The sequence below is a fragment of the Tachysurus fulvidraco genome, chromosome 19 (assembly GCF_022655615.1).
Source record: "Tachysurus fulvidraco isolate hzauxx_2018 chromosome 19, HZAU_PFXX_2.0, whole genome shotgun sequence".
Taxonomy (NCBI): Eukaryota; Metazoa; Chordata; class Actinopteri; order Siluriformes; family Bagridae; genus Tachysurus; species Tachysurus fulvidraco.
The window spans coordinates 8,992,669-9,012,937 of record NC_062536.1 but is presented as its reverse complement, the minus strand read 5'-3'; the positions used below and the strand labels follow the sequence as shown (position 1 = coordinate 9,012,937).

The window sequence follows — 20,269 nt, the reverse complement described above, 5'->3', positions numbered from 1 at the left end:
CGAGGTGTCCAGATCCTGGGAAACCGCGTACTCGGCACGCACTTCTCCTTGTCACTCCGCGCTCTACGCGAATGTGGTTGGGGCTAAGGTGTGCGGCTACGAGGCACCGCGTGTGGAAGAGACGCTAGCTAGCTAGCTCTCCCCTAGCTTAGCATCATCGCTAAAGGCCCCGGTGTTCCCTACTAAGCCGCTACGTGCTACAAATTGGCCTTAGTAGGGAAGGCTTACGCGGCAGCAGGCCAGGCAGCAGGTTGCCTCCACACCATGGGTGTGTTGCAGGCATACCAGGCTGACCTTCTACGTGATTTCGACGAGGGATTTAGCTCCGGGCTGCTGATATTAAGGAGTTGCGTCGCACTGCAGACTTAACCCTTTGGGCCACGAAACATATGGCGCGGGCCATTGGTCGGTCCATGGCGGCCCTGGTGGCCACAGAAAGGCATCTGTAGCTTACCCTGTCCGACCTCCCTTACAAGCATCGAGCTGTGCTGTTGGACACACCGATGGCTCCTCCTGGACTGTTTGGCGACGCTGTGACGGCGGTCGTGAACAAGTTCCAAAAGTCTAAAAAGCAGTCGGCTGCATTTCAGCAGTACCTCCCTCTGCGATCTCGTGGGGCTGTTTGTCGGCTGCCCCAGCCAGGTCCTTCCGGGCACCGTGAAGCCCAGAAACAGAGTGTGGCCACCCAATCCTAAGGGCCCAAGGTGATGCTCTAGGTCACCCTCGCCTCCGACAAATGGGCAGTGGTGCGTAGATCCTGAGGTCTACGGTTGGGGGGTTGGGGCACACCTCATGCTACGGTGCCTATCCCTCCCCTGCACCACCAGGTCGCTAGGCCGTTGCTTCTGCAACAGGATGTGCTTCAGAGCACGGCCCCCCTCCAGCGGGCACCTCCCTCCACTTCCGCCCTTGGTAGTCTCAGTACGGATGGGGAGACTAGCCGCCTCTCAGGAGGTGTCAACGGCGCAGTACGTCGCTCCGGTTGTTCTGCCAGCCCTGCCACAAGATGTGCCTCAGGGCACAGCTTCCCTCCAGCGGTTCGCTCATCACCTTTCCACCCAAAGGTTCGTTGTGGACGGGGAGGGTCATCCCGTACGGCCTAGCACGCTAGCCCCGCACCTTCACGAAATGCATCGATGCAGCACTGACCCCGCTGCGGCTCCAGGGCATCCGCATTTTAAATTACATCCACGATTGGTTGAATCTGGCTCAGTCGGAGCGCCAGGCAATTCGGCATCGAGATGTCATCCTCGCCTGCATGAAGGGGCTTGGGTTTTGACTAAACGGCAGCAAAACCGTGCTTTCTCCAGCGCAGAGAACCACCTTTTTGGGCGTGGTATGGGACTCGGCCAGGATGCAGGCATGGTTGTCACCTGCTCGGGTCGAAGTCATCCTCACCTCTGTCAGGAGAGTGCGAGAAGGCCGGCCACTCACTGTGAAGCATTTCCAGAGGCTGCTGGGTTTCATGGTGACGGCGTCCAGCGTAATCCCACTCGGCCTACTGCACATGAGGCCCCTCCATTAGTGGCTCCGGGGCAGAGGAGCCTTGGATGTTTGGAAAGACCGAATGTTTTCGAGCCTTGGATGTTTGGAAAGACCGAATGTTTTTGTCCTGAGGCCCCGTGTTGAAGGATGCTTCCCTCATGGGGTGGGGAGCGGTCATGAGCGGCCACTCCGCCCAGAGTCTGTTGAGCGGCCTAAGTCTCTCGTGGCACATAAATTGCCTGGAGATGATGGCAGTGTTTTTTGGGTTAAAACCCTCCCTCCGGACCTAAGAGATCTCTATGTATTGGTCAGCACGGTCAATACTGCGGTGGTCTCCTACATCAACCACCAAGGGTGTCTCCGATCTCGCCCTTTGTACAAGCAAGCACAAGCGGTCCTCTTGTGGTCTCGGGACAGACTCCTCTCTTTGAGGGCCATTTATATCCCGGGACATTTGAATGTCAGAGCAGATGCCTTGTCGAGGCAGGGGCCGAGGCCTGGGGAATGGCGTCTCCACCCCGAGGTGGTGGAGCTCATATGGCGGAAGTTCTACAGAGCCCAGGTGGATCTTTTTGCAACCCAGGAGACCTCGCACTGTCCCCTCTGGTTCTCTTTCTCCCACCCAGCCCCGTTTGGTCTGGATGCCATGGTACAGTCGTGGCCGAGGCTACACCTGTACGCTTTTCCCTCAATCGCACTGCTCCCTGGAGTTTTGGAGAGAGTTCGCCGGGATGGAGTCCGTCTTCTTGTCTTCTCCTGGTAGCACCTTGATGGCCGGGCAAGCCATGGTTTGCGGATCTGGTGTCCCTACTCGAGGGCCCTCCTTGGGAAATTCCCCCCAGGAGGGATCTCCTCTCACAGGCGGGCGGAACCCTGGTTCACCCCCACCCAGAGCTGTGGAGGCTGTGGCTGTGACCCCTGAGGAGGCACAGTTCATAGCGGCTGGTCTCTCTACCGAGGTAGTAGAGACCCTTCTCCACTCCAGAGCTTTCTCCACGTGGAGGTCGTACGCCGCATGATGGCGACTGTTTACATTGTGGTGCGAGCACCATGGCCTGGAACCAGTTAACTGCCTGATCAACTCAGTTCTGGAGTTCTTACAGGAACAGTTTGCCGCTGGGATAACCCCCTCGACCCTGAAGGTTTACGTGTCCGCCATCGCGGCATATAGCACCCCGCCGGCGGGGCAGTTGCTGGGTAGGCACCCACTGGTGACACGTTTCCTCCGCGACACCAGGAGGCTGAGGCCCGGGTCGTGACCCAGAGTGCCTGTCTGGGATCTGGTTAAGCAGACGTTGAGCAGATGGGTAGTGGATGCAATTGTGTCGGCTCACGAGTCCTCTGGCCTCCCCGCACCGCTCGGGGTCCGAGCTCACTCCATGACGTTGTGGGTTGGTCCACCTCGCTGACCTTCGTCAGGTTCTATGACCTTGACCTCAGAGCCACCATGGGCTCCTCTGTCCTACGTGCAGGTGCCGAGGCCCTCTCTCTCTAAGCAGGATCTGGTCAGTGTGGCGTGATTGGACACTTGTTCCCATAGCGTTTTGACGCAGCTCGAGTTCCGAAGGGGAATGTCTCTAGGTTACGACCATAACCCTAGTTCCCTGAGGAACGAGACGCTGCGTCTCCGTGCCACACTCCCCGCATCCCTGCGGTGCTTACCTTCTCTCGCAGAAGCTAGCGTCTTGTCCATCTCACAGCCACTTGTAGCTTCCTGTTTACGCGACTTCACCCGCCGATGATGTCACGTCCCAACGCCTATTGGTCAGATTACACACGTGGTTCAGAGCGCGGTCACACAGGGATGTTCCCATAGCGTTTCGACACAGTGTCTTGTTCCTCGGGGAACTAGGGTTACAGTCGTAACCTAGAGACGTTCTTATTTTTTTCTAACAGAAGCAAAGTGAGAGACCTTATGGAGAAAGAACTGATGAATATCAGATGATCTGCACATTAGCAGGATGTGACAAGAAAATAAATCCATTTCACTAAATAAAAATTGTACATTAAAATGAAAAAACAAAAACAAAAAACACTTCACAGCTTAAACGAGAAAAACCCTAATGAAGACGTTTTAGAAGTAGTATTAAGGGCCTGTGGTTTAATTTGAGTGCAACATTAATTTAGCTTAAAAACTTCCAGCTGCGGTGACTGATGATGTCCCTTAATTTTAACACTGCAAACCTTCTTCTGAGAATTATAACGCAAAGTAAACGTCTCTGACAACAAGAACGTATCTCAAGTCCTCCAAAGCTTGGCAAGAAATTTGCAATGCTGATTTGAAAACAGCAATTATTCAGCATACATGGCATTTAAGGGAACAAAATATTTGGCACCTGCATAATAGTACTGTGGAGGCATCAACCACACAATGGCAGTCGTATTAAAAGCATTTCAATACGAGAGCCAAATTACCTTAAGACGTATAGCTTCTACTTAAGACTTAGAGAGCTGAGCTGCAATGTGACTGAGATGAGGAACCGGGTCAGATGCACTGGTGTATGAGTGTGAATATTTGCTCAGTCAGACATGCCTTTTATGCTCACTGTGATGAGTAACTAGATCAGATCATGTTAGCGTGGCTGCTAAAATGTTGAAGGGGAAAGGGGGGGGGGGGTTTGGCTCTCGCTTTCACACAGTTAATAGAGAAAGAGAGATAGGAGGGAGGAACAGATGAAGGAAGAGAGAAGACTGTAGAGAGGTGGGAATAGGAAAAGGGAGAGACAGACGGCTGTAGGAGTCTCCCTCCATCTGCTCTAATGAGGTTGAGGGGGCTGAAGTGAAACACAGACACTAAATTTGAAACCTTGAATCTCTTCTAATGTCTTCTAACACGCTAATGCACACATTCTTAAAGGTGCAATAATGGTAGCCTCTGGTACAATCTCATAAAATATGGGAATATAAAAAACTAGTAGACAAGAAGATTATATGATAACAACAATCAGAGGTTCTTGTGAGATGAAAACGTTTTTTCTTACCCAGTGGACAATCCAATAATATGGCAGTCAGGTGACTAACAGTGAAATCAAAATATGAGGTCAAAATACATAAACAATGCTTTACATATAATAAATGCTTTATTTCTTTTAATAAATTGAAGACCTTGTGCTCTGCTTGTACAGAAATAAACACTACCAAGGCTTTAAAAGCTGACACTGATGATAAAACTGCTTTGTCAACACATTTTGATCCAAAAACCTAAAGACACTTGCTTGGATTGTTCTCTAATTGTCAATTTTTTGAGGTATTTCACCGATTCCACGGACAAATCATTTACCATAAACCTTAACAGGAAATGTAATGAAAATAATCCAACACAAGAAATAGAATAACAATATACACATGTTATAAGCAGACAGTAAGTATTTACTGTAATGCTTATGCCCTTCAAAACACATCATCATATGCTCAGGGCATCGCGGGTGTTGGTGTGTTTTTTTTATTTGTGTGTGTGAATTAAGTGTAAATTCCACAGAGATACTTTCAAATCACACACTCCTACATCCCTCTACAGTATATGTGATATGTGAACTATATTTAAAATCCTGATCTACCACAAATATACAACAATACTCATGTGAACACTGGGAACCATTAAAAACACAAACGCTGTTTGTTAATGTCCCTGTTATCTCTCAAATGTTCTAAAGAATCATCTTTTAGTTACAGGTGTCCCTAATGGATTTCCACTAAAATCTCTTAGACGATATTGTGCCACGTGGGTTGTTTTAATTGAAAGTAATCCCTGCTTGTGAGAAATTTGAAGGTATCTGATTGTGCTGCTGTGTGAAATGAAGCGAGAAAGTGCTGATATCTAGTCTTTGTGTATACGTAGAAAGGAATTTCGAAATATCTTTCTGTAATTAGATGAAGAACAAGCAGATTTCTGGAAACCATTAAAACCATCAGATCCTGATAAGAAGCTACTGGGCCAATCACGAAGCAGAACAATGTTTATTTATATATAATGTTGTTTAGTTATATATTTTTAAAGCTGTAAAAGATACACTTAATACGTTCATCAAAAATTTGAACAGGTACTGTACATGAAGACTGAAGTATACAGCAAAGACTTCTAAGGATCAGACTGTGTTTAAGTTTAAGTGTCATTTTATGTGTGTGTTAATGCACTGCAGGCTACAGACAGACAGAGAGAGAGAGAGAGAGAGAGAGAGAGAGAGAGAGAGAGAGAGAGAGAGAGAGAGAGAGAGAGAGAGAGAGAGAGAGAGCAGGAGAGAGATATTATACCTGCACAATGTCCCTTTCTGCATATCTGCCTCTGGATGAGATCCTGACTTCATCCCCATCCAACTCAATCATCGCTGCAGACAAAAAAAACAAACAAACAAACAAACAAAAATAATCAGCTCACTAACACGCTTGACCAGTGGCATGGAAACTGTGTTGTGTGTTTGTTTGTGTTTGTGTGAGAGAGAGAGGGGTGAGGGAGAATTGAATAAGAATGACATACAGACAAAGGATGTAGAAATATAGAAAAAACTTTAAATACTGGAGAAAAAGAGAAGCTAGCAGAGTGTGTGAGTGTGTGTTAGTTCTTACTGACTCTTTATTTTTAACATCTTCATTACTGTTAGTATGTGAAAGCTGCAGTACAGTGCCAAGCTCTGTGTGTGTGTGTGTGTGTGTGTGTGTGTGTGTGTGTGTGTGTGTGTGTGTATATATGTTTAAATTTGAGTTGGAGAGAGATACCACTGTCATATTAAATGGACCTTCCTTTCTCACAGCCAGCTCTCACATGGAGCTCGTACAGCGACTCCACATTGCGCTCCACAATAAAGCAGGAGGCAGCCGGCAAATTACATTTAGTCACGCACTGAGACGCCTCGGTGAGAGTCAGCAGGAGAGAGAGAAAGAGAGAGAGAGAGAGTAAGAGAGAGAGAGAGAGAAGAAGAAGGATGGAGGTGCAGCGTAAAGCTCCAAAGCAAACATGATGAAATGAAACAGGAAAGGCTCGACATGGCTGAGGTGGAAAATTAAGTAGATATACAAGTCAATACAATACAGTGACTGAAAGAAAGTTAGAAGAAACATTTAGAAGAAGAGAGCGACACTTAAAATCAGATATTTGTGTATTTTTAGTGCACATTGTATGTTAACAATGGAAAAAGTCAGAAACTTGAAAGTTATGCCTATAGAGCAGGGATTATCACCTGATGATGGCATTGATTATTTCAGAGGACATTTAAATAAATACCCCTGCAGTAGAAGCTGCAGGTCAGCTATGTATGGTGCACCAATGTAGGGTGCAATATTATTTGGTTTGAAATGTTATCATCATGCCAGTCACTGTATACGTGTACTGTATACCTTTTAAAATGCAGATGAAGTATTAGAAATAATAGTAATAGGTTCCTACCATCAAACTCTGCTGGTCCAACCCCAACGATGATAATGGACATGGGAAGACATGAAGCCTTAAGTGGAAACAAAGGAGAAATCTTAATTATGCAGCTTATGAGTAAAAGGTTTGGTAACAAATCCTATAGAGAATTGGTAGCTCTATACAGTGTGCTGGTGGCTAGTGGAGTAAAGTATTGAGCTGGCTTTACTGTGACAGGTCATCCATATGGATGAGAGCTGGCAGTGAACACTGTCTGCAGACCTCCATGGATCTGCCCTGAAAAAGTAATAGAGCCCTCAAAGAGGACTTTCATTGACACGTCATATACGACAGGTGTCAGTAGCTATGAGGTAGGGGAGAGTGGTTTAGCGCTATCGAAATGACAGAAAGAGAAAGAGACTGTGTGTGTGAGTGTGTGTGATTATTCATGACTAATCTGAGGGAAGTCTGGATATTCACAGGCTCCATCAGTTACATTTATTGTCTTTCATACAGGAAATGTCTTCTTTCATCATTCCCAGCATCTTCTATTCCTTTCATGCAAATAAGGTTTGACTGAAAATCTCAGACTGCAAATGGAATTTCATTGAGTTTATATAGGAGAGAGGATTTAAGCAGACCCTGCCCTTGAAGAAAAAAATAGATAGAAAGAAGTTTGACAAAAATGACAAAAACTTTTTTTTTTTCATTCTGAGGCTCTGGTGCATTTTCTGAATGGTGGATACAAATTTACTTCCTTAAAATCCCTAAAAATGTGCATATTTCATGCCTCTTATACCGCAGTGTATACTATTACTATTGAAAACTGAAAGGCATTAGCACAGCAATCAAGCCCAAGGATTTTTTTTTCATATATGTAAGATTGTGCTACTTATATGAGTTAACATGACTGGATTTCCAAATGATTACTAAACTTTGAGGATAACATATGCCTCATAAATCACACACTGCTCATTTCTCTCTATATGGATTTTGAAAGACAAAAATATTTGAGACAGATCCAAGAAAAACAGACAAGATCTTTACCTAAACGAAACGTTAAGAGCTTTCACAATAGCTACCATTTCTCTAGCATTTTTTTTCTTACTTAAAGTATCAAACCAAAGCAAATCATGATCATATTAATTTCAAGCACAAGAATTTTGCTTTCTTGAATTTCAATTCTAAAATAATAACAACAACAACAACAACAATAATAATAATGATAATAATAATAATAATAATAATAATAATAATAATAATAATAATAATGTAAAAATAAAAAATACTAGGGACACTAGACATTTAAAATTAAAATAACGTTTAAAGAGTGTAATGTACACATTCTAAAGTTTTTATACAGTTATATATACATCAGGTTTTGCGATCTGAGCAGAATGATGCTCACATTAACAACAAACTATAATTAAATCATGACAGATTAAAGTTTACTAACTTATTTCTATATGCAGTTTTAAGAAATCATATCAAGCATCTGTGAAACAAGGTATCTTCAATTTCCCATATAACAATATTATAATAAGATTTTAATTAATGCTGTCATCATTTTACTGAATAACGTATCACAACATTATTTTATTTTGTTGAATAAAATAAACAGAAGCTGGTTCGCTCCTGTAAGTGCGAGAGAAAGGATGCTCACGTTAACAATGGACTCTTTGGTCTGGGCCATGTCAGAGATGACTCCGTCTGTGATGATGAGGAGGACAAAATACTGAGAACCGTCTTTCACAGATGCAGCGTACCTGCAGGACAACACATACATGACACTAAGTTGACATCAAGTGCATTAAGATGGTTTTCTAACTGACCTCTAACAATGCTCACCTGTGCTTGTGCAATCTCAATGCATTTTTTCCTGTCTGTGCCACATTTGTCTTCAAGGATTCTCACTGTTAAGACTGTTAAAAGTGTAATGTAAGGCTAAACAGTGCAATTAATTTGTTTTTTTATTTTTCTGTGTAAATTTTGCATTCTGGCCTGAATGTCATAGTGATGTTTAAGACAACTTCTATTTACCTTAAAGTTTAAAGACTGTTTTGTATCTTCCAGTCTCTCTCCATGCTCTTTTATAGATAGTGAGCCTCTGAACTATACACAGAGAGCAGATTTCTGAGCGTTATTGTAACAGCTTAGTTGTATATCATTAAAACGTGTGGGTGTGAGCTGTGCCTCAAACGTCAAGATAAAACACACAGAGAGAGATGACAGGAGTGTGCACTGACAGCTCAGCCTTCAGCACTGATGTCAATGTGTGTGTGTGTGTGTGTGTGTGTGTGTCTGTGTGTGTGTGTGTGTGTGTGTGTGTGTGTGTGTGTGTGTGTGTGTGTGTGTGTGTGTGTGTGTGTGTGTGTGTGTGTGAGTGAGTGAGAGAGAGAGAGGGAGAGAGAGAGAGAATCAGTGGCAACGGGTCTGTTAAGATGGGCAGCTCTACATGTCACCCCTCTGTCATGTTGTCATTTCCTGCTTGGCAAGATGGACACCAAATATTAGCAAGTCTTTTATTATGAACAGCTAGTTTAATTTCTACATGTCAAGCTGATTAGCACACAATCAGGGTGGCAGCTGTGTATGTTAAAAATATTACAAATCTTTCAAAGATTTTTTTACAAAGCAAATATTAAAATAAAACTTTTACAATTCAAAGTACTTATTACAGTTTGTTGCAAGAGTGTGTCTTGTTTGATTTTTGTTTAATTTTGCTCGCTTTCATGTCAGGAATGAGATACTGCCTCAAGTAGAAGAGTTTAAGTATCTCAAGAACTTTTTCATCAGTGAGGCTAGAATGAAGCGAGGTATGGACAGACTGATTGGTGCAGCATCATCATTTATGGGGCAGTGGACTGGTCGTGGTGAAGAGAGAGAGTTGAGCCGGAAGACAAATCTGTCAATGTACTGGTCAATCTATGGCCATAAGCTCTGAGCAGTTTTAAAAAAAATGGGGACACGGATTCAATCAGTGGAAATAAGCCTTCTTCATAGGGTGTCTGAGATCAGCCTTAGAGAAAGGTTACGGAGCTCACAGTTTATGTGGGTCCAGCATCTAGGATGCCTTCTGGATGCCTCCAAGTGGCATACAATATACAACATGGAGAAGACCCTTGGGCAGACCGAGGAGTAGATTATATCTCCCAGCTAGCCTGGGTGGCTAGGGAAAGGAAGTACTGGGTTCTCTTGCATTAAAGTTCAGTATAGAGAAGCAGTACACTGTTATGTAATGACTGATTCTAATAACGGTTTCTATAAAATAATGTTTACATCAGTAAATACATAACTTTTGTAATAAATTATTTGTAAACTGTACATGGTAGCATGTAGTTTGTAAACACTAAGACCTATTACGCATCGTATAAAGATAATAAGATGTTTATTAATGTAGGTTACATAGCATTTACTAAACAATCCCAGTAAACAAAATCCAGTAAGTTGGTACACTTTATACATTTACTAATAACACATCTGCTATTATATCACTAGTAAGAGAGTTCTCTTTATTATGCCTACTTGAACTTCGCGTTTTAAAATCTTTGTTATGGAAATTATACACAACAGTTTTGATTCTAATACATTGTGTATAATTTCCATAACAAAGATTTTACACATACACACATACACACACTGCAGACTGAGCAAATGCAGCATTTTCTGCATTTGCTCAGTCTGCAGTGTGTGTATGTGTGTATTTGTCTTGTCAGTTTCATTGCCTGCGTCCATGAAAATGCTTGACCGAGTTTTTTCCACAGTCCCAGTCAGCTGACACACTCCAAGCTCAGACATATGAACAAGCACTGGACTCCAGATCACCTTATCCTAATCTAACATACCACGTCTTCATTATACTGAGGTCTATAAATACTATATACTACTGTGAATACTGTTTTATATAAATAACACTGTATTAAAACAAGCACATTTATATAAACCTGTCATTGAATTATAGCTTGCAATAATGACAGAGCCATGCTGTTACACAAAAAATACTGATTTATAGACCATAAATGAACAAATGTTGTACACAATGATTCATATATTAAATAAAGCATATACTGACATGACAGTGGCATTGCATGAACTACTGATTTGATTCTTCCTACTCTGCAGTGCAGGAAACATTGCAGTGCAGTGTTTACTCTATAAATCACGTGAACTTCCACCTTTTCACAGACACCTTATTAACTCACACAATGCACCATCAGCCAGCCCTGGAGTCAAGGGGGACATATCGATCACAGTGTAAACTAATTATGACACACACAAACGAACAAGCAAAACACACAGCTCCTGGGTCCTATTGATTTTTCTAGAGATGATTTGATATTAATACAAACACACACACTACACACACAGCAGAATGACGCTTTTGCCAGTTTTCCACCTGTCATGGCCTTATGATATTAAAGTGCAAACCTTACAAACCCTTTCCTACAGCGAGGCCAAAACTCTCAGGAAAAAATATATATATTTTTCATTTATATATGTAAAAAAACAAAACATTTTTAGAAAAGGATATATATATACTTTTTCTGAAGTTGGTAAATGTAATAGTCAAATTTACTAATAAAATTCAATATTTAATATTTAATTTAAATATTCAGTGGTGCGATTAAGATTATCAGATTATTTTATTATTAGAAAACATTTATTATAACATTATACATTTTTTCCCTGAATAACTCTGCAAGCTGACTGTAATTACAAATTTAAGCCCTGAGTAAGCAGGTCATGGGTGAGGATTCAGACTTAAGTATACTGTATGTAGGTGTGAATGCATACATACCTTGCTACGTGGTTGATGACGGGGGAGAAGTTGGTGGGGCCGTAAAGCTGCACAGACTTCAGGCTTTGGTAGTACGCCTCCATTACACCATCTATTCCATTACAGTATGGGTTCTGTGGGTTTCCATTCTGCAGAGTAAACAAACAAAAATGCCACTAAGACACTAATCCAGGGATCAATGGATTGGATCAACGTGGATCAATAAGTTAATCCATTGGTAGAATTCTGAATAGCATCAGTGAAATTGAGCTGCTGAAGCTGTAAAGACAGCATGATAGCCTAGCATCAGTCCAGCCCACACATTCAATACAAATGTCATCTTCATATACTTAAATGCCCAAAATACATATATATATATCTGCAGCACTACTGTATCTCTTAGAAGCTTAGGAACATTATCGTAAACATGGGCAGTCAGGTAAAAATTTGTCATTTCATACAAATAAAACCATGCATGGCAAAGCCAATCTTAACCTTTCTGACAGTGAATTATATCACAGTAAAGAAACAATAACTATAGCATTAACATTGTCTTCTTATTTTTCATCATCTTAACCTTTGGATATTGTTACAAGAAATGAAAATTTTACATGCAGGATGCCCAGGAGTGCTCAGGTGTCTGAAACATTCTCCTCATTCATTCATTCTATATGCAATACATGTAGAAGGTCTGTATCCCAGATGGTGCAGCATCTGTCTGTCATTATGGATAAAGCACGCTCGTCACTGGCCATATTGCGGTTTCTGTAGCCTGTTCAACAATCATGTAAGCACATGGCAGGTATGAACTAAAGCTCTACATGGGTTCAAGGCAAAACAAAAGGTTTTCATGTAATGTGGAGTATTGCGATATATAGGTTTCATAAAAATGGAATAAAGACCAGTTTATTGCATATAAACTCCGTAATGTTATGTTCTGTATCCCCTAGCTAAACAGGCAATTTAAGCTGTCCTGAGGATTTGCTAAAAAATTGAGATTTGCCTTAAAATCTTTGAGCTGCATCAATGCAATCGTAGTGCTCAAATGAAAATGAAGTTTTAATGCTTCAAAGAAGACATGTTACATTACAATCTGGAGAAGTGGTTAATTATAACTCATAGAAAGATGACCAGAAGCAGAGAAAAAAGACTTTTTCTAAAAGAAAAAACGGCTCATCCATTCTTAATAAAGAAACCTCTTCACAAGCCTAAAAGGAAGGCTGGAACACCCTAATAATATTGTGCCGGACATTACCTTTGCAGAATTTTTATTTAAGAAGATATAGTTAATTCGAAGATTTAATAATAAGGCCAATAAATGGAAGCATTAACACTCCTACGCTGTTTCTAGCATAAATGTATATGTGCTGTACTATTGGTGAATGGCATTATTTTCAAGTGAGACAAAAGGACTTTGTCATACTAGAAAATTTAATCCTAGATGTTGATTTGTCCCAAACAAGATGATGTGAGGTGCTGTTACACCAATTGATGAAATTGTAGCTATTGGAAGTGAAATTGTAAAAAGGGAAACAACAGTGGATCAATACCCTGACTGTCAAACAACATAATTCCACCCACAATTCTGACATTCTCTTTCTGTGATTACACTGTCATTAAATCTAAGGATTTACCATGTGATAAAATCCAAATAAGATGTTCCAAAAGTAGCTAAAATAAATGGAAGGCCTGCTTTATATCACCTAAAATTTATTTAAGATATTTATCTGTATAATTCAACAGTTTTATTTTAAAACTAACCCATTAGAGCTAAGCATTATGTGATATGTTGTGTTATATGATAGTAAAAAAAAAAAAATCATCATGTCATTCATCACTTATTGTGTCATTTTGTAGGCAGTATGCTGAACATTCATTAAATGTCAGTTAATAAGAAACAACATTATTGGAGAAGCTGTATGTGCAGGGAGGAGCTGTAAGCGGGTGTATGTTTAAAAATAAGGTTGTAATGCATCTACAGGTGCTGACTAGAGAATAAAATACAGACTGTAAAAAATAGCTGGGAAAAAGAGCAATTCCCACCAGCTGGAAACAACAGATTTGTGAGTTCTCGAATGTTTCTAATGTTACAAGGAGGTCACTCACTAGTGCGAATTCGTGGGATACACGCCCGTCAGGGGGCAGCTTGGCACCGAAGCCCAGTGCTGGGAACATCTTATCACTGTCATAGTCCTGAATGATCTCTCCCACAGCTTTGAGAGCCATGCCGTAAGCATTCAGCTGGTATGGACTCATGTAGTGCAGGGAAGTTGGTTGGGCAGGGTTGCCTAGTAACCAGGAAAAAAAAATCATAGGTAAATATCACTCTTTATCTTTTTAAGTAAAGTACAGACTTGAAGGAAAGAGAAGAGATAATATGATACACTGTATATGTCATACCAATTAAAGGTTCTCACATATGCAGTATGCATAATTTTCAAGTTTAGATCATGAGAACTTTGTTGCTAGGCAACTGGAAAATATCCAGATGAGTATAGCAGGTAGCTAATGATTGAAGCAAATTATTTACCTAGCTAGCAGGCTATACATATAAATAAGAGCATTGAGAGAGTGGAAACAAAACAAACACTGTCTGGAAAACTAATATTTCCTCCAAGTATTGCTTAAATCTTTAAAAAAAAATCTAAATTGCACTGTAATTAAACTTTTGTATTACTGACACACTGAACTTTCATGGGTTCTGCCATGAACAATTAACAAAACAATTCTGAAGTAGTCATTAGCAGAGTGGCGGCCCATTCAGATGGAGGAAGATTTGGAAAACATAGAAAAATTAGGATTCCATTTGAATGGAAGCTTCTTAGAAAGGAAATAATAACAATCTAGACTGAGCTTCTTGCCAGCAGCAGGTGCATGTCATACCTAAATTCTAAAGTTTATCATACCCCATGGGCGCATAGCATACACTTTTTGTTCTTCTGTAGATTTCATAGTCTGATCTCCTATATGTTTAGTCAAATCTCTTTCATGTTAAAGCTCTGAAATTTTAGGCATGCTTTAGAGCCCTCTGTTCTCACTCGACGACTAAGCATTTGAATTCAGAGGTCATTGCTCGCTAAAAGCTACTTGATCATTTCTCTGAACTAGACATAATGGAAATGGCCCTTTAATTTGGTGAGGCTTTGACCTCTCATTCACATGCTGTGAATCTGTGAATGGATCTAAAAGCGATCATCCTCATCACGCTGATCATGGCTCTTTAATACATTACACCTTGCTCATTATACTGGAGGAGGGCTATCTACAGCAGCTATTTTGGCTTGAATTGCAGGCATTTCAGTAATTCCCAACAGCCCACTGGTGACCGTTGCACTTACCGTTTGAGGCGGTGAAATCAATTGCCACGGTGAAATTAATCTGAGTCCTGCAGAACAAAAAAAAAAAAAAAGAGAAAAGGGAACATTTATTTGTCAGGCTTCCACTTGTAATAATGTCTAGCAAGAGCCAGTGGGCTCAATTAAATTAAAATCAGGATTTTATAAAGCTGTCACCTTAAGAGATATTTACGCTACATGTATTTCTGTGGGAGAACAAATCTATCATATACTAGAAAAAAGCAAGTTAAATACAAAGGAGATAGAGAACTTACCATATTGTGATGGGAATAAAAACAATATGGCTTGGAAAAGTATAGGCATAATACAGTACAGAATTACATTTATATCAGTAATGCCCAATGGCAGATAAGGAGTTAAGTTCAAATCCTTGGTTGAGCCATTATGCTTAGTAAGACCATTATGTAAAGTAATCATTTTAAGGACCTTTAATATGAGTATTTAATATTTTAATTGACCAATAATATTACAGACCTATATACAATATAGTATAATATAATTGAATTGAATAAAATTTTAATTCCACAAATGAACACTGTGACCTCTCACAACATAAAAGCATCAAATAAGCGAATATAATGCTGAAAAAATATATGCTGTCTAAGGCTTTTGAGTGCGTCTTGTCTTATCAAGAGCCCACAAGTGTAAATCCATAAATTCTCCATAAACAAGGAGCTAAAGTGTCCATAATAAGTCTGTATTAAATCAATTGCTATGTTGCGATGTTGTGGCTATACATTAAAACAAATGAACAGAGTAACAAATTAACAGCAGACTATGAAGTATTTTATTCCTCTTATTCCACACTCAACTCTTGCTAACACTAATGAGGTTTTATTTATCTGTTTACGGTTATGAAACAAACATGTTCCTGAAATGTCATTGACATTGTAGCAGGATCTGTATGTAATGATTGTACATCATAAACAGTGCACTGTTCCTGACAGCGGTTTTGTTATACTTTATAGCTTTTAAAATGACATTAGTCTTTGACTGCTATGATTTTCATCTATGCAAACAACATTCTAGACATTATATGAGTTACATAAACTCATTTATTAAACATCCCAAATATCAGCAAGGCCCTGACAAAGACTGGACAAAAGCCAGATTGTACATTTAAAAATGTTATGTCAGTGTACATGTATGCTGTAAAGCTTAGATATGAGCAAAGCTGGAAGGAGAACTTGAAGTGGATGGGTATGTGTGTGTGTATGTGTGTGTATGTGTGTGTGTGTGTGTGTGTGTGTGTGTGTGTGTGTGTGTGTGTGTGTGTGTGTGTGTGTGTGTGTGTGTGTGTGTGTGTGTGTGTGTGTGTGAATTGCATGCCAGACTGAGATCTTAAGTATGGGTCTGTCTTCTCTTGTTATACCATCCTCATTACCAAAGTTACAACTGCACTTACACACATACACATGTATTCCCACACTCTCTAGCACAGTAGTAATCCCTCAATAAATTATAAACACTGGAAAACAAACAACACAGTTTGCTATTAAAACATCAGTTTAATTATTCTTCTGGCTGCCAGCTGTGTACAAGTCTTTGGGAATATATTAATTTGGTGCCACGGAATCAAAATTAAAGTGACAACAAACAGACATTCCTCACAAACTCAAGTCTTATTGCTTGAACTTATTAGCATGATATATATACCCAAGATGGCAAGCTCATTATGAGAGACATTTGCAGTTAGCAGCTGCGTTGATGAAATGCAGTAGCTACAAAATGAAGGGAGCAAAAAAAAAAAAGCAGTCTAAAAAGCAATGGAAATGTCTACAGCGGGAGAGAGAATTGCATTGAGCAAGGAGCCTCGAGGAAGGAAAGCAAAATGCCCAGCCCTTTATTTTTTGTAAAGAGTCTTTATTGTCAGTGCTTTCCAACAGTCCTTTAAGTTTCTTGCTATTTATTTATTTATTTATTTATTTATTTATTTATTTATTTATTTATTTATTTATTTATTTATTTATTTTTATACAGAGGGCTTATGGTTTCTAATTTGTTAACAAATTAAATTACGTAAATATAACATTCTTTCGTTCTTTAATATATAAAACACTGCTGGAAAATTGCTGCGACATAAGAGGAATAAAACATTTTATGGTATGCTTTTATAAGTGTTCTAGTTTTGCTTTCGATCTCACACCCAGTCATGTTTCACACCTTTACTTATGGTATTCTTAGATGATATTCTTAGAACTGAAATTGACTGCATAAATAACTTAACACATATCTTTTTTCCCTAAACTTGAAATTAAGGAGTCTTCTAAAACTGTACATCTATATCATTAGAGCTAGCACTCCAAAATTAAAAGAACATTTAATAATTACATTTTCACGTATTGTGTACATCAACTCCTGTGTTTACTGAGCAGTAGTCTAGAGGGATACCCCGCTGCTGGCCATGCTCTATTAACAGATGCTTGGTAATCGAAAAAAGAAGAGAGCAAGGCAGGTCTGAGTGAACATGCCCTGATATGTAGATGTTGCCCAGGTCATCCCCCTGGCCATCTGCTCTGAGTGCAGCCTCCAGCTGAAGGAGCAAACAGCAGTGTTCAGCCTCCTCCCTGTTCCCCTCCCTGCTCTTCCTCCATTACACAGACCAAAATCACCTTCAGCTAGGTGATTCACCTCACTGCACATCTGAGACACAATGTCTAACACTTCCACAGCCTTCCTGAAAGACTGAACAGCTGAAATTGTGGCTCTGCTGAAAGTGCTGTCTATTTTTATTTCAGGTATAAAAAATTGCCATTGTGTTCTGGTCAGAGAAGTGTCATCATACTTTTTGGTCATGCATATTAACAGCCCGTTTGGGGAAATGCATAAAAAGGGAAGCGCTTGATACTACTGTTATATATAAAAAAAGAAATCCTGTAAAAAAAACAAAGAGAAACAAACAAACAAAAAAACAGCTAAAAGCTGTTTTGTCAGTTACAGCTTAAACTAAATATAGGTTTTAATTATGAGAAGAAAAAAACACAATTCCAACCTAACATGAAAATTGTTAAAGAAGAAGATATATATATATATATATATATATATATATATATATATATATATATATATATATATATATATATATATATATATATGTATGTATATATATATCTTTTAAATATATACTTATTATATATAAATATTTCTTTCTCAGTCTCCGAACTGAGCACTACTTAAAACCCATGGTCTAAAAACTAAGCACAAACCTAAGAATATAAAGGATCTACAATGTTCTACAGTACATGGAGAAGAAGACCAAGATCATTCTATATGTGTCTTTAACCATGTAAGACTATACAGGAAGAAACTTAGTGGTTCTTGTCTTTTGTCTACAGCTGGTAAAAATTTTTAAACCAGCATTGTGCATTTAGACGCTTTAGACTGTAAAATGATTTCATTTTCTGTACAGCTTTCCAAAGTTCATGTAGTATGGTAAAGCTCAAAGCATAACTTACTGCATGTGTATATTAATTATTTCTGTTGTATATTAATATCCTGTTCGTTTTCACAAAAAAAGCAAAAAAACAACTGTGAATAATACTGGAGTTCTCTGTATACTGACTACATCGACAAAACAATTTGGATATTTGCCAAAACATGGATATTTGCCAAAACATGGATATTTTATCGAATGCTTCATTTTAAAAATCAATAAGGATGTAGTGGGCAATTAAGGACAATGACATTCAGGTAAAACTGTAGCCATGGTGACAGGAAGAATACAGATGTGTCTTAGGAATTGCATGTTTGATCCTGTGTATTTAAAGTAAAATTTTATATATATTTATATATTATATATATACTATATATATATATACACTCTTCATATATACTCTTTCTCTGCAACAGACTACCTATGCATAAAAAAGTTCAAACTGCAGTAACAACTGTTAAAAAAAAAAAAGGGTGTTGACATCTCCAGAAATCTTAGTGGTAAAATTTATGTGTAAACACCTCTGTCTTGTCCCCGACATCGGATGGGAGTCATCATCAGCTAGCAGTGAGAAAGACAGAAAGATACAGAGAGGTAGAGAGCGAATAAAGAGAATGAAGGCAGGATGCGCATGCTGTGCTGGTGGATAACATTCACTTGGGAGTCCTCACTCAACCGACATGCTACTAATGACTCTGACAAAGTTAGAGCACTCTAGAATCAAATAAACTCAGGCATGCTTAATTAGTTAGCCTGACCAAACACCATGAGTTGTTAATTAAGGCAAACGGTTTCTAAATAGTATTTACACACAGATTAGGAAGGGATATTCAAGCAAGCAATGATGCATTCAAAAAATAAAAACAAACAAAAGCAGTCTCTCTCTGCAATCTAGTTTCTCGACTCCTAAATGAGATTGAATCCTTTTGCCTCTAGTGCCCAAACAAAAAAAATGCATATGTCAAATAAAAGCTGAACAGAGACTCCACAGGGAAGCACCTCTATCCACGAGGGCAGAAAGAAAGAAAGAAAGAAAGAAAGAAAGAAAGAAAGAAAGAAAGAAAGAAAGAAAGAAAGAAAGAAAGAAAGAAAGATTTCCTTTGCCCCCTTTAATGGCACATCAGATCCTTCCAATAGAAGATGACAGTTCAATAAACAGAGACTTAACAGCAGCAGCTGCTTGCTGGAGCTCTATGCAATTCAAGTGTGCATAATAGAGCCTGTTATATGTGAACGTGAATCCAGGTAATAAGATTGAAAGATAGAGCCACATATTGCAGATCTACGACTCATCTGAAACCCTGGCTGACACCTCAATCTGAGATAAAAGTTTTATATCTTGCATGGGTTTCTAAAGCTGCAGATGGCTAGTGGAGTAGAAAATGACAACTTTAAGACTTCTGTGAAGGAGAGGATAATGGATGGCGAGCTATTTTGACAGGTTTCATCTGTGTGAAGATTTACACTGCCAACCAACCAACATTAGCATGAACAAGACTAATCCTGGTGCAAAAAGCTGCTAAAGATGGGGTGACATTGCAACACATTGCGTCGACTTCCATCTTACTCATTTTTATTACGAGTGAAGCTAAGTGTGAGGTCTTGCAGAACTGGGCTGTTTATGCAGCTGACCTTTTAAATGGTAATTGCATAAAATGTCAAAATAAACAGAGGAATTATAGTTGCTGTATCAGCATGTAAAACCTGAAAGACTTCTGATCTGGAATAGTTTTATGACACATGGAATATTCATCCAAACACCACTGGATCTGACCAATACTCTGAGAGACAGAGTAATCCTCTCATGCTGGATATGTTACATAGTGAGGAAAAAAATGACTGCACCAGATAACGAAATCTCTAGTCACAGTGAT

General features: G+C 39.7%; 1 protein-coding gene across 1 annotated transcript in view; it reads right to left on the bottom strand.

Moving 5' to 3' along the window:
* The window catches only part of LOC113645880 (copine-8), a 103,729-nt gene that overhangs the window by 6,414 nt on the left and 77,046 nt on the right, over positions 1 to 20,269 (bottom strand). Inside the window, exons 14-19 of the mRNA XM_027151820.2 lie at positions 14,945 to 14,991; positions 13,713 to 13,894; positions 11,628 to 11,755; positions 8,493 to 8,595; positions 6,866 to 6,923; positions 5,737 to 5,810 (exon numbers count right to left, since the gene is read on the bottom strand). Coding sequence (XP_027007621.1) covers positions 5,737 to 5,810; positions 6,866 to 6,923; positions 8,493 to 8,595; positions 11,628 to 11,755; positions 13,713 to 13,894; positions 14,945 to 14,991 — 592 coding nt within the window. The remainder of the gene's footprint in view (positions 1 to 5,736; positions 5,811 to 6,865; positions 6,924 to 8,492; positions 8,596 to 11,627; positions 11,756 to 13,712; positions 13,895 to 14,944; positions 14,992 to 20,269) is intronic.